This window comes from Clytia hemisphaerica, unplaced genomic scaffold (genome assembly GCF_902728285.1).
Source record: "Clytia hemisphaerica strain Z4C2 unplaced genomic scaffold, Clytia hemisphaerica genome assembly, whole genome shotgun sequence".
NCBI lineage: Eukaryota > Metazoa > Cnidaria > Hydrozoa > Leptothecata > Clytiidae > Clytia > Clytia hemisphaerica.
The window spans coordinates 205,345-217,983 of NW_027104310.1; the positions used below are offsets into that span (position 1 = coordinate 205,345).

Sequence of the window (12,639 nt, forward strand, 5' to 3'; positions counted from 1 at the left end):
GACGACTTATAATTAAGCTTTGGCAATTTCTAAATTTTTAGTCGGCCCAAATTTTAGTCACCAAGCCAAAATTTAGTCACTTAGGGCCGACTAAGTTTTGGCCGATAAGGTATGTGATTAGAGAACAAATAGTCTGTTATATAACAGTCAGTTGAGATTCATCCGGCCGCAAAAACAAGTTTTTTATGCTGTCGAAGAAAAAAAATTGTTTTACAAACTGATCATTTCAGGTAAGTAAGCTCAAAAAAGCTGAATGTTTTCAATAAAACACAGAAGCTTTGTAACAGAGTAAGTTAGACAGTTCCCGTCGTCGCAAACCCCGGTTTATTAGCTTGCGTTTTTTTAAAGAACCTTGGGATGATAAAGATGGTATAGTAGATGGCCTTTAATTCTACCTTTAAGGGAAATTTGAATTAGTTTCAAAAACTGTGGACGTTCTTATAAAACACACGTATATTATAAAACTACCTATTATTCAATGAGGCTTTATACGCTTTTTTCTTTATAAGAACAATTTTATAAGAACATGAGGGTAAAAATTGTCCAAAACCTACGAACAAATTAAGAACAATCCTAAGCCTCAGATTTCAGAAATTCTTATAAGTACTGATTTTAACAGATTTTAAACCCATTCTAAGTTTTTGAGTAAAGAAAGGTATTGAGAACATCGTAAGAACATTTTGGCTTAAAATTTCAAAAAAGTAAGAACAGTCAAGTCTAAGCCAAAATTCATGAATTTATTTACGTTTTCGAAAAATATCACTTTCGCTTTTAATTTGCGTTCTGTAAATTAGCTCTTCTTACAAAAGTCGCGTGGTATTCAAAAGGGATGACAGATTACAGATATGCACACGTTGTTCCCATAAAGCTCTCCTTATCTTAGCAACTTCAACCAAAACAAAATTATATACATTCAGTCAAAAAATTCATTCTATTAACGAATGTGCATACCCCTAATCTTAACATTAATGATAGCTCAAAAACTTAGTAATTTTAATCACGCATAAAGAATGTACAAAGAGAAAATGCCAGGGTGCATTGAATATCATGCCAGGGTGTATATAGTTTACGTCAGGAGCATAAAAAATTACAGTTAACATTACAAAGATTACAGGATGAGGGTATCCTGCCACCTTTGCTCAAATTTTTCATCCTTACGGTTTCTTTCAAACAGCCTAGTTTTCAGAGACAGTCTGGGCACCCTATTTTGACCACCGGGGTTTGGGAGATTTTGTCCGGGGGACTTAGAACTTTTGAGCAAGAGGTTTCTGTTTATCAATACTGAAGTACTCAATTAATTAATCTATCTTATTGAAGAAGGAAATATAAACAGGATATAAATAGTAGTTTAAAATAAGTATTATTTCATTGTATATTTATCGCTGTTGTAGTAAGATTTATATGTGTAATAGGGGAAAATAATTGTATTTTTGAGAGCCTTCGGTTCAACCACTTACGGTTCAACCACTTACTATCATAATACATTGTGGAAGCTGTCTCGTGTTAAATACTGAGTCTTTATTTCCTTTTTGATCTTAAAGGAATTATACGGTGTTATATACACCCGACTCCTCTGAAACTGATGTCAGCAAAATTTTAATGAAAGAGACCATTCAAATTTGTAGATAAATGGAAGAAAAAAATCTTGCTCCACATTTTTCTTTATTCATTACAAAAGATTCTATTTATTTCAATCTGCTGAATCAACAAACATTATAACTATGTAAAAGGTCAATGGCTTTAAGGCCTTAACAGTGCTCTTATTTGAAGAGCTAGTAAATAAATAAGGCTATTTTCGATTCGAAGGCAAGAAAATAAACTGGTTCTTACAAAAAAGCGTCATATAGAATGAAGGACTAAAACCTCTTATATTTTTTTTAAGTAGAGTCAACAATAAAATGTTCTCAAATTTCTTGTTTGCACAAAGCGGGAGAGAAACAAGCTTATTATTCCTTTGTTTATAAAGGAAGTCTTCTCGTATAATGAATGTCATTTACGGTTTATGAGGTGAAAGTGGAAGGTTTGAGCGAGGTAGGAATCAAGCATAGACGATTGTTCAAAATGGCTGCCGCTTCTACATCATCTGAAAAACTCAATTCTTGTGTAAAAACAGATGTATTTTTATCTCACGATTGGGGTGAAGATGGTATAACTAATCACAAAAAGGTCGAGAAAATCAACGAGGCGATCAAAGGATTGGGATACGTGACTTGGTTCGATAATGAACGAATGGTTGGTAACGTACGAGAACAAATGGCAAACGGGATCGAAAACACCAGATGTTTTATTGCTTTCATTACAAGACGTTACCACGAAAAAGTGGTCTTCGGTACTGATAGAGATAACTGTCGAGCTGAATTCGATTACGCCAGCACGAAAGTCCCAATGGTAGCTGTACTTCTTGATCCATCGATGAAAAACCCTCAGGATTGGAAAGGGAATCTAGGATTAACACTAGCAACCAAATTATATATTGACTTGTCTGGTGACATCAATGATGAAAAGTATTTGACGAATCAACTCAAACTTCTGGAAAAAGATTTGACGTCCAAAGGAATCTTCCCAAATAAATTAGAAAAGACAACGAATGAATTGAAAGGTAATTTTTTTGTCTCGTTTTATAGAAATTGAATCGATAAAGGCCAGCAAAACTAAGTTTTAAAGCCTCATAAAAACTAGCCATCCACTAAATTATTTTTCTCCTGATAACTACCTTAACTTTGATTATAAACATAGTCGAACGTGCGCATTGCACTTGGGCTCAACTTTGGTCGCTTTAAATTATTAATGGGTCAGATTGTGGCCAAACAAACACAAAAAGTATTGCCCAGGCCCTATAAATATTCCATAATTCACCCAAGGAATAGGTGTGTCAAATTTGTATTGAATAAAACTTATATTTTCTTCGTGGAAAATATGAAATATAACATTTTTGAACGCATTTTTAGCATTTTTAGCCAATCAAAATGCTAATATTTTTCATGATTTAATACAGACCACGGTAGATTTCTTTGTTTAAATTTTGCTCTTAAAATGTGATCTTTTTTGTTGCTCTTGTGGGTTTCAAAGAAATTTGTTTAAATAAAGCTATTGTCGATTTCACGTCCAAAGTTTCTGACCAAATGTATCGGCTTTAAACAAAATTATCATATCCAGGCCAATGCCCCCAGTAACAAATATTACGCTTATAGTTTTAGATATTCGAGAGGAAGACAACCCTTTGTCGAAGAACGCTGTTGAAAATCAAGAAACAATACCAGATGAAAGCATTGAGAAAATGAAGAGGAAAGCAAATAATCTACGGGGAAATGGGAAGTGGGCCGAAGCTATTCCTCTTTGTGAAAATATTATTAAGAAACAAACTTTCACTTTGGGTGAAAACCACAAGGATACTCTCAAAACCAGATACTGGTTGGCTCGTTGTTATTACCAACAAAAAGATTACCAAAAAGCCATACCAATTTTCCAGGATGTAGGTGAGAAACAAACTTCCACTTTGGGTGAAAACCACGGGGATACTCTTTTTACCAGATATTGGTTGGCTAGCGGTTATTACCAACAAAATGATTACCAAAAAGCCACACCAATTTTCCAGGATGTAGGTAAGAAACTAACTTTCACTTTAGGTGAAAACCACGTGGATACTCTGAATACCAGATACATGTTGGCTCGTTGTTATTACCAACAAAAAGATTACCAAAAAGCTATACCAATTTTCCAGGATGTAGGTGAGAAACGAACTACCACTTCGGGTGAAAACGACGAGGATACTCTGAAGACCAGATACTGGTTGGCTAGCGGTTATTACCAAAAAAATGATTACCAAAAAGCCACACCAATTTTCCAGGATGTAGGTAAGAAACTAACTTTCACTTTAGGTGAAAACCACGTGGATACTCTGAATACCAGATACATGTTGGCTCTCTGTTATTACCAACAAAAAGATTACCAAAAAGCTATACCAATTTTCCAGGATGTAGGTGAGAAACGAACTACCACTTCGGGTGAAAACGACGAGGATACTCTGAAGACCAGATACTGGTTGGCTCGTTGTTATTACCAACAAAAAGATTACCAAAAAGCCATACCAATTTTCCAGGATGTAGGTGAGAAACGAACTTTCACTTTGGGTGAAAACCACGTGGATACTCTGAATACCAGATACTGGTTGGCTCTTTGTTATTACGATCAAAATGATTACCGAAAAGCCATACCAATTTTCCAGGATGTAGGTGAGAAAGAAACTTTCACTTTGGGTGAAAACCACGTGGATACTCTGAATACCAGATACATGTTGGCTCTTTGTTATTACGAACAAAATGATTACCAAAAAGCTATACAAATTTTCCAGGATGTAGGTGAGAAACGAACTTTCACTTTGGGTGAAAATCACCAGAATACTCTGAATACCAGATACTGGTTGGCTCATTGTTATTACGATCAAAATGATTATCGAAAAGCCATACTTATACTAGAAGACGTCTTTAGAAGACAAACCTCAACGTTCGGTGAAAACCACGAAGATACTGTCCGAAGTAAGGAACTCTTAAAAGCTTGCAATGAATTGATTAACTAGTAAAATACCAATACAATTTGACTTAATATTTTTAGTTTTATAGTTTTATTGTCGTTTTTTGAATTATCGAACGTGCACAGCGCATCGGGTTCAACTAGAGCAAAAATGCCAGCTAAATCCGAACATTTTTGAATACTATAGGCTGCCCAAAGTATTTTTGACAGGCAGGCAGAAATTCTCAGATTTCTAACTCAGCTGAAGTGAAAAAATTGAAGTTAAGAACATAATTTCTATTTACTTTTAATCATACATTCTGTCATCATTTTTGTGGTAACATTTCATAGATATTTCAACCGCTAGCGAATTTAGGTAACATTTCATAGATATATTTCAACCGCTAGCGAATTTAGGTAACATTTCATAGATATATTTCAATCGTTAGCAGTAATTTAATTAACATTTCATAGATATATTTCAATCGCTAGCGAATTAGTTAAGGTCTTAATATTTCTAGATCAATATTTTTTGTTTTTGCGTCACCAGGTTCAGTGCCTAGAATCCGTATCTTACTTGTTTTCTTCGAAATTCTATTATTTTCACTATGATGAAGTTTTCAAATAATATAGATTTATTTTACTCTTAATTATTTTAATAGGGATAAGAACCATTGTATAATATGATATCTGGAGTATGTTAAATAAAAATTTAAAAAAATAAAACAACAATGGGGATTGGGCACCACTACTACAAGGGTGTGGGTAATATGCCAGACATTGCTAAGGGTTGCTCGTCTTGCTTTTGGCTTGGGAAAACTAAATGCTTTCCTACATTGTTCGAGTGTCATCACCTGTGTCCCTAGTGGCAACGTGTTCTTATTTTCCAACGAAGAATTCTTAAGAAATTGCCAAAATTGAGGGTGACATATTCTTAATGTATTTTTACTTTTTTAGACTTGACATTTATGCAAACATGAGAAATTATCTATTTGAGAATTTGGAACTTTTGAGTGCACATTGGGAGCTAAAATTATATTTCTGCATCAAAGTTTCAATCTAAGTCTAACAAAATAAAAAGTTTTTTCTGTTAACCAAATAAAAAATGACTGTATTCTTATCAAATTGTGAAACTCATCCTAGAGGGTATTCTTAGGGTATTCTTACGATTTGGCCCATTTTCACCCTGATAAAAGCGAGGACAAATAGTCTGCTATAATAACAGTCGGTTATTATTTAATAGTTTCAGCCAACCTTGCAACATTGGATATTTTGGTAAAGTCACAGGTCGAGTTCAGGCCGAGGCTGAAGATGGATTTGCTTACCTCTTTATCTCCCAAATTACTAAACTAAACTGTACATTGCTAATAAGTTGCAGTTGCCTCTCTCTTATTCGAGCTTCAAGGGACAAAGAATTTTATTCGAATAAGAGAAAAATTCGAGTATCTTATACCACTTTCTAGCCAAGGGTAACAATCCTTTCGTTTGAATTAGGGAAAAATTCGAATTACAAAGGTTTGAATTAGAAAGAATAGATCTTATCGGAGTTTTCTATTTTTCTAAAAAAGCGATGCATTGTTTCGGAGGTATTACAATAGAAATCTCTTAGGAATTCCTCGAGGGATTTACTTTGTAATACCCCCCGAAACAATCCCACAATGCATTGATGTTTTAGAAAAATCAAAAAACTCCGATAAGGTCTATTGACTGTAGATCAAAATTTTAAATAAGAATTAAAAAGTAAAACCTTTTCATACCATAATATTTTTTGTGTTTTTCAAGCAATCTTGTAGAGTGTTCAAAGCTTCCATATTTCTTGTTTGCGCAAAAAAATTGATGCATTTTTGTCGTTCTTCAAGGGTTTGCAAGTTTGTGCTCGGTCGTAAAAACCAAATTTTGAGTAGTTGATGACCCTGTTGCGATTTCGTTCCATTCAAAATCCCTGATTTCAGAAAAAGAAGAAAATATTAAAATTGGAAGTTTTCTTGAAGGATTTTTAAGTTTGCGATTTTAAAATTCATCTGAAAGAGACCAAAAATTTTCATCGAATAATTATGAGATTCGGATTACGAAGAGTATTGTTTACGAGATAAATGTTCTAGTTCGAATTCCAGAAAAAATCGAATTAAAGAGGTTGAAATTAAAAGGAGATGACAGAGTGATCCAGGACACACAAATTTTTAAGCCGTTCCCAAAATAGTTGCTTTGGTATTTCAAGAATGTTAGTTAATGACGTCAGAAGCTATGAATTATGAAATGCCAGAACAGAAGAGATTTCCTGATCCTCTTTACAAATTGTGAAATCGCGGTTCTTTTGGTTAATGGGTTCTCGTTGTTTTTTAATGACTGTACTTGATACTACAGATATCTTATATAAAACACTAGATGAAGCTTTTCCTACCCTATCTAAAGCAAAATAATTTTCCATCTTGAATAAAGTGACGTCACAATATAGCTAGCGAGATCCTTGCAAATTTGAAATTTGCAGTCATCGACAGTGAAAACAAAGGTTTCTAGCAAAGATGGCGCATTATTTTGCTTCACCTGCTGTTGCTTGGGAAAAATAGAGTAGCTCTGTCTAGTGTTTTGAATAAGATATCTGTGTTGAAAACGTGTTGGCATAAAAGGGATTGATACGAGGGTGGAGGGGCGTTTAAAGTGGGCGTTTGATAAGCCATTTGTGTAGGATTTTTAGTAGTATAGTGGATAGATTGTAAAATAGCCTTTTGGGTTAATTCATGGTATGCACCACTGCAATGACTTCACGAAATTATGTAAATTTTCTGTTTTTGTTCCACCCAATACGTCACTTTTTCTATTGTTTAAGTGACGTATTGGGTGGAAAATTCTAAAAAGTTCTCAGAAGACTCTCCCAGTGGTGCCTATCATGAATAGGCTCTTATGGTTTAGCAGCAAGTGTTGCTATAAATGTGAGTTAGGGATGGGCGGGTTTTACATTATGTGGGCGACAGGCGGGATTTTAAGTAATTATGGTTAAGAAGATCAAAACACAAATGTGGCTTAAATTGAATACAGGACGATTCGAACAACAAATATTTTAAAATGTCTCCAGATACAATAGTCGTGTGGGCGGTACAAATGGGTGTTACAAATGGGTGTTTCAGACATTGTGGTGTGCCGTGACACTCAGGAGGTTCTACACCGGCGAGGACATCCGTTCTCCCGTGTAGTTCGAGTGTCGTGGTATGCACCATGGCTCGGCAGCTCGCATCTGCAGGGTTGCAATGTCTGCTTGCGCTGTGATTCCTACTCCACCGTGGGTAGGACCCATTCCGATGCATCGGAGGCCATATCTATCTAAATGGGTGTTACAAAGTTGGCGTTAAAAGTGGGCGTTGTAAAAGATCCCGGGGTGAACTTGGGTTAAAAAGTTTGATTTAGGTGAGAAGAGAAGAGAGAGAAGAGAGAGAAGAATGTTCTTAAAATATTCTTATTTTCACCATTTTGAGAGTAATGTTGTGTAAAGGAACTTAATGTTTTTGAGTCCATAAAGTCTTAAAATGTTCTTAATATTTTGGCCATCAAAGCCTTATGTTCTTATAAAGTTTGTTCTTAAATAAAAAACGTGCAATTTCGTAGTAATTTCGTCCGACTTAAGAATCTTCGATAATATTCTCATGAACTACGCTCTACGCTTCAATACGCTCCCTTATACGATAAAAATTCAACCACCCTTGAAAATCCAGAGCGTTATTCTCTGTGTTTTTTTTAATATTTTATACACACCGAAAACTGAATGAATCATACTTTTAAATAAACAATACTCAGTTTTAAGTGGGTTTAAGTGTTGACATATTGACGTTAGAGAGTGTGTAAATGGATTCTGGAGAGAGGATATTGTTTTAATTTCCTCTAGTCTGTAGCACAGGCGTTTTTTATATTTTGAAAAAAACTTACCGTGTGTCGGTCTACAATTTTTTTTTTATAAGAACAATTTTATAAGAACAATGAGGCTAAAAAATGCCAAAAAATAAGAACAATTTAAGAACAATGCTGAGCCTGAAATTACTCAATTTCAAGCAACTTAGGGGTTAAAGTAGTAAAAATTGGGTATAACGCCTAAAATACCTCAATTACACCCTATAATAAGAACAAGATAAGAACAATTTAAGGCTCAATAATAAAAAAAAAAGAAGTGTATTTCGGTTAGCGAGATTCTGTGAGTTGAGCTAGATTGAATGCTAAAATTAGCTGCAGTATATGGCCCCAGAGACGGCCCCCAAATCGGAGACGGCCCCCAAAACGTAGGTCGTCATTAAAATAAGGATTCTGACCTGTAGATTTATCAGAATTAGATGATTTTGGTTTATTTTGAAAGAATGATTGTTATACTTAAAAATAAATGCTTCGTATAAAAAGTCACCAAAATTTCGAGTAAACAAACCATCTCATTGGCTTAAATCAAAAACATAAACAAAAAAATGTCCAGAGTAAGAGCACAGAAAGCACATTTTTCTCATACTCTGCACATTTTTTTTATGTTTTTGCTTTTAGCCAATGAGATGATTTATTTACTCGAAATTTTGGTGACTTTTTATACGAAGCAGCTAACCGGAAAAATGTGTACTCATGCAAAACATGATTAATTTGTCCTGTCCCGTTTGATATCGAAACAAACACGCTGCTACTTTTAATACACGTTCTTTTATAAGGGACTTTAACTTTGCTCGTAGCCTGGAGTTCTTTATTTTTCCAGAGAATTTTAGCCTCAAAGTTCCTTCTCAGGAACTCGAGACTATTTACTTAGCTGCTAAGTTTGGACTGATTTTTGATGCTGTGTTGACTACAATACAGAAAAAGTCGTTTATTGAATGTTATTTCATCAATATTTGGTATTGTGAACATTTTTGTTTAGGTTTTTGTAAACGCGTCCAAAAATCATGAACAAAAGGTTTGTAGACTTCTGCAATATTTGCAAAATGCTTCAATATCGATCAAAAACAAGTTCCCAAGAGGTTCTGGGTGCTTCCCAAACCCATCCAAAGTTGTTCAAAGTCTTTCAAAGTCACCCACTGCAGTCTTTCAAGGGCTAACCACAAGGGCTTGATTAACTGGCTTACACCAGTATCAAAACGCTGATTTTTTGCTTGTGGTTCCCTCAAAAGCAATGCAACGACTTCATGAAATTTCATTTGTCTACAACCTTTTGTCCATGATTGAAGTTCAAGTGAAACTCTTACTGTTCGTTAACTTATTTGATTATTCTGAGCCTGAGCAGTTCCTTAACAATTCCTTATTTTTCGTACCATTTTCAGCCTCAAGTTCCTTATAAACATGTTGCTTATAAAAAAACGTATAAATGTAGACAAAGAGATCAGTTGAGGTCATAATAAGCTTTGGAGAACATTACTTAAATGAGTCAAAGTGCCGTTACTTTAAGACATAACATAATGTACGTACGTGACCGGGGGAGAGACGTTCACAGCTTATCAAAAATGACGTCATTAATCAAATTACAGGAAAAGATTAAAATGTGTTAACTTGATCATACCTCATTCGATCAGAGTGAAAAATTAAAAGCTTGAGGGTTACACTTTTTTTTAATAAGAACAAACTATATAAGAACATAAGGCTTCGATGGCCAAAATGTTAAGAACAAGTTAAGAACATTTTAAGGCTTCGCGGACTCTAAAACAGCCAATTTCTTAGGAAAACAGGTAAAAATGGTCACAAAATGGTGAAATTAAGAACATTTTAAGACCATTTTTAGGCTTAAAGCCCAAAAAGTTAAGAACACCTGAAGGCTTCAAAAATGAATACATATGTTCTTATGGCTTGCACACTTCTTTAGTCCCAACCGCGAAATTAAAGCTCCGCGAAAATGTATCCCATTAAAGTTTTTTTTTTTTTCTAAAGATAAAATATATTCTTTATAAGAAAATCAATGAAAATGTTACTCCTTAGCGGAATAGAGAAAAATGTGATACTAACAAAGCACAGTATAGAAAAGTTATATGATGTGAAATTTTACAAGAAAATATCTAGAAAAAAAAAAAAAAAAAAAAAAAAAAATATATACCGGGTGCGCCACAAAAAAGTTTCTCTTAGTCCGGCAGCGAAAAGGGTTTTTTTGCATCAACCCTTACAAGTAGTAAATATGGGTTTTTATTTTATTTTCTCATTATGTGGTCCCTTGGGACCCCAAAACCGGTTTTTGCCAAGCTGGCAAAGCTGGGGGAAATTTTTTATGGGGGCTTGAAGGGGGTAGGGTCATTTTAGCCTGGGGGTCCTTAGAAAGTTGATTTTTGAAGTTCTCATTTAGCTAAAACTGATTGTGCCATAAGATAGAGCTTGAAGAGTAGATCTCCAAAATGGGGTCATTTGTCACATTTGGCGGACTTAGTCTCCCGGAATTGGCCGATACGTCTTCAAAAATGCAATATTTCATGCTGACGTCAGCATTTTTGAGAGAATTTCCAGCGAAAGATACCACTTTTAACAGATGCGTCTCGAAGAGTACTATCGATTAGAGGGGTCATTTATAGGGTTTCCTAGGCTAGATCATGAGATATTAGAGTTTGAAATTTTGCTGACTCAGCAGAAAAGGGCAAAAAACGTTGAAAAACGCTGAGTCAGCAAAATTTCAAACTCAAATATCTCATGATCTAGCCTAGGAAACCCTATAAATGACCCCTCTAATCGATAGTACTCTTCGAGACGCATCTGTTAAAAGTGGTATCTTTTGCTGGAAATTCTCTCAAAAATGCTGACGTCAGCACAAAATATTGCCTTTCTGAAGACGTATCGGCCAATTCCGGGGGACTAAGTCCACTAAATGAGACAAATGACCCCATTTTGGAGATCTACTCTTCAAGCTCTATCTGATGGGACAATCAGTTTTAGCTAAATGAGAACTTCAAAAATCGACTTTCTAAGGACCCCCAGGCTAAAATGACCCTACCCCCTTCAAACCCCCATAAAAAAATTTCCCCAGCTTTGCCAGCCTGGCAAAAACTGGTTTTGGGGTCCCAAGGGACCATATGATGGGAAAATAAAATAAAAACCCATATTTACTAATTGTAAGGGTGATCCTGGATCGCCGCCGGACTATCTCTTTTAAACTAAATTTCTCGAAATCTAAAATTTTTAAAAGAACCATTTCTATTTCATTGGAAAGAAGAAAGATAAACTTAAATTTTGATGCGTCATTTATTAAATTCGAATCATTAGATCAAAAGTTATGTTCAATTGAATAAAAAAGTTACTTTCAAAAAGTGCTTGAAAACGTTAAAAATAGACCTATCAAATTAAACAGAAGCATAATTACATGATACATCAGTATTTTCTAATCAGTCATTAAAAAATGATAATTAGCTGTCGAAATAATCTTTTGTTATATAAAGGAAAGTTGAATTTCAATAAAAGGAAGAAAATTCGTCGAAAAAGGCCAAAAAATCTGGTAAAATTCTTAAAAATACATCAAATATGGGTTTCGAGGTTAATCCAGCCTTACATAAACTTTTTCCGGTCTATAACCAAAAATCTGATGAAAATTTCGGTAAAAGTAAATTAAATTGATTTTGATGAATATTTTAAACTCTTGTTGACCCTTCAGTTTCAAAATTTATGTGTTTAGTTACTGAAAAATGCTCTTAATCATGTAAAGGCTTTTGCGACTACCAAATTTGAAATACAATTTGATAGGTCAATTTTCAACGTTTCCGAGCACTTTCTGAAAGTAACTTTTGTATTCAATTGAGCATAACTTTCGATCTAATGAACCGAATTTAATAAATGACCCATCAAAATTTAAGTTTATCTTTTTTCTTTCCAATGAAATGGGAATGGTTCTTTAAGAATTTTTCGATTTTGAGAAATTTAGTTTCAAAGAGAGAAACTTTTTTGTGGCGCACCCGGTAGTTTGATCTTATAAAAAAAGTCTCGAGGAGAAATTGAGAAATTACCATCTGTGACGGTATTTGGCGATGATTTCAGTTTGCTTGTTTAATAAGTTCCGACCTAGACTAGTAAACTAGTCGGTTATTACTTATAATAAAACTGTCAATCAAATAATGTAAACACTAATTAAATATTCAGCGCGCGTGAGAGAAAAGGAAAATAACCGACTAAAGCTTCTTCCAACGCCTTTTTTTCTTCACCTAAATTCGT

At 34.4% G+C, this 12,639-nt stretch overlaps 2 protein-coding genes across 4 annotated transcripts in view; one reads left to right on the top strand and one right to left on the bottom strand.

The window, feature by feature from the left end:
• LOC136817535 (mutS protein homolog 5-like) overlaps nt 1-6,446 on the bottom strand; it is a 52,676-nt gene extending 46,230 nt beyond the window's left edge. For 2 of the 3 annotated variants that reach the window (XM_067073862.1, XM_067073861.1), the window contains exon 1: nt 6,267-6,366. In XM_067073862.1, coding sequence (XP_066929963.1) covers nt 6,267-6,320 — 54 coding nt within the window. In that variant the 5' untranslated portion in view covers nt 6,321-6,366. Of the gene's footprint in view, nt 1-6,266 lie in introns of all 3 variants that reach the window. The other variant, XM_067073860.1, reaches the window with a different exon arrangement.
• On the top strand, nt 1,922-4,576 carry LOC136817524 (nephrocystin-3-like). The gene is made up of 2 exons (XM_067073850.1): nt 1,922-2,599; nt 3,192-4,576. Exons 1-2 carry the CDS (start codon nt 1,987-1,989, stop codon nt 4,574-4,576), a joined length of 1,998 nt encoding a protein of 665 aa, XP_066929951.1. The 5' UTR covers nt 1,922-1,986.
• Nucleotides 6,447-12,639: the final 6,193 nt, after the last annotated feature.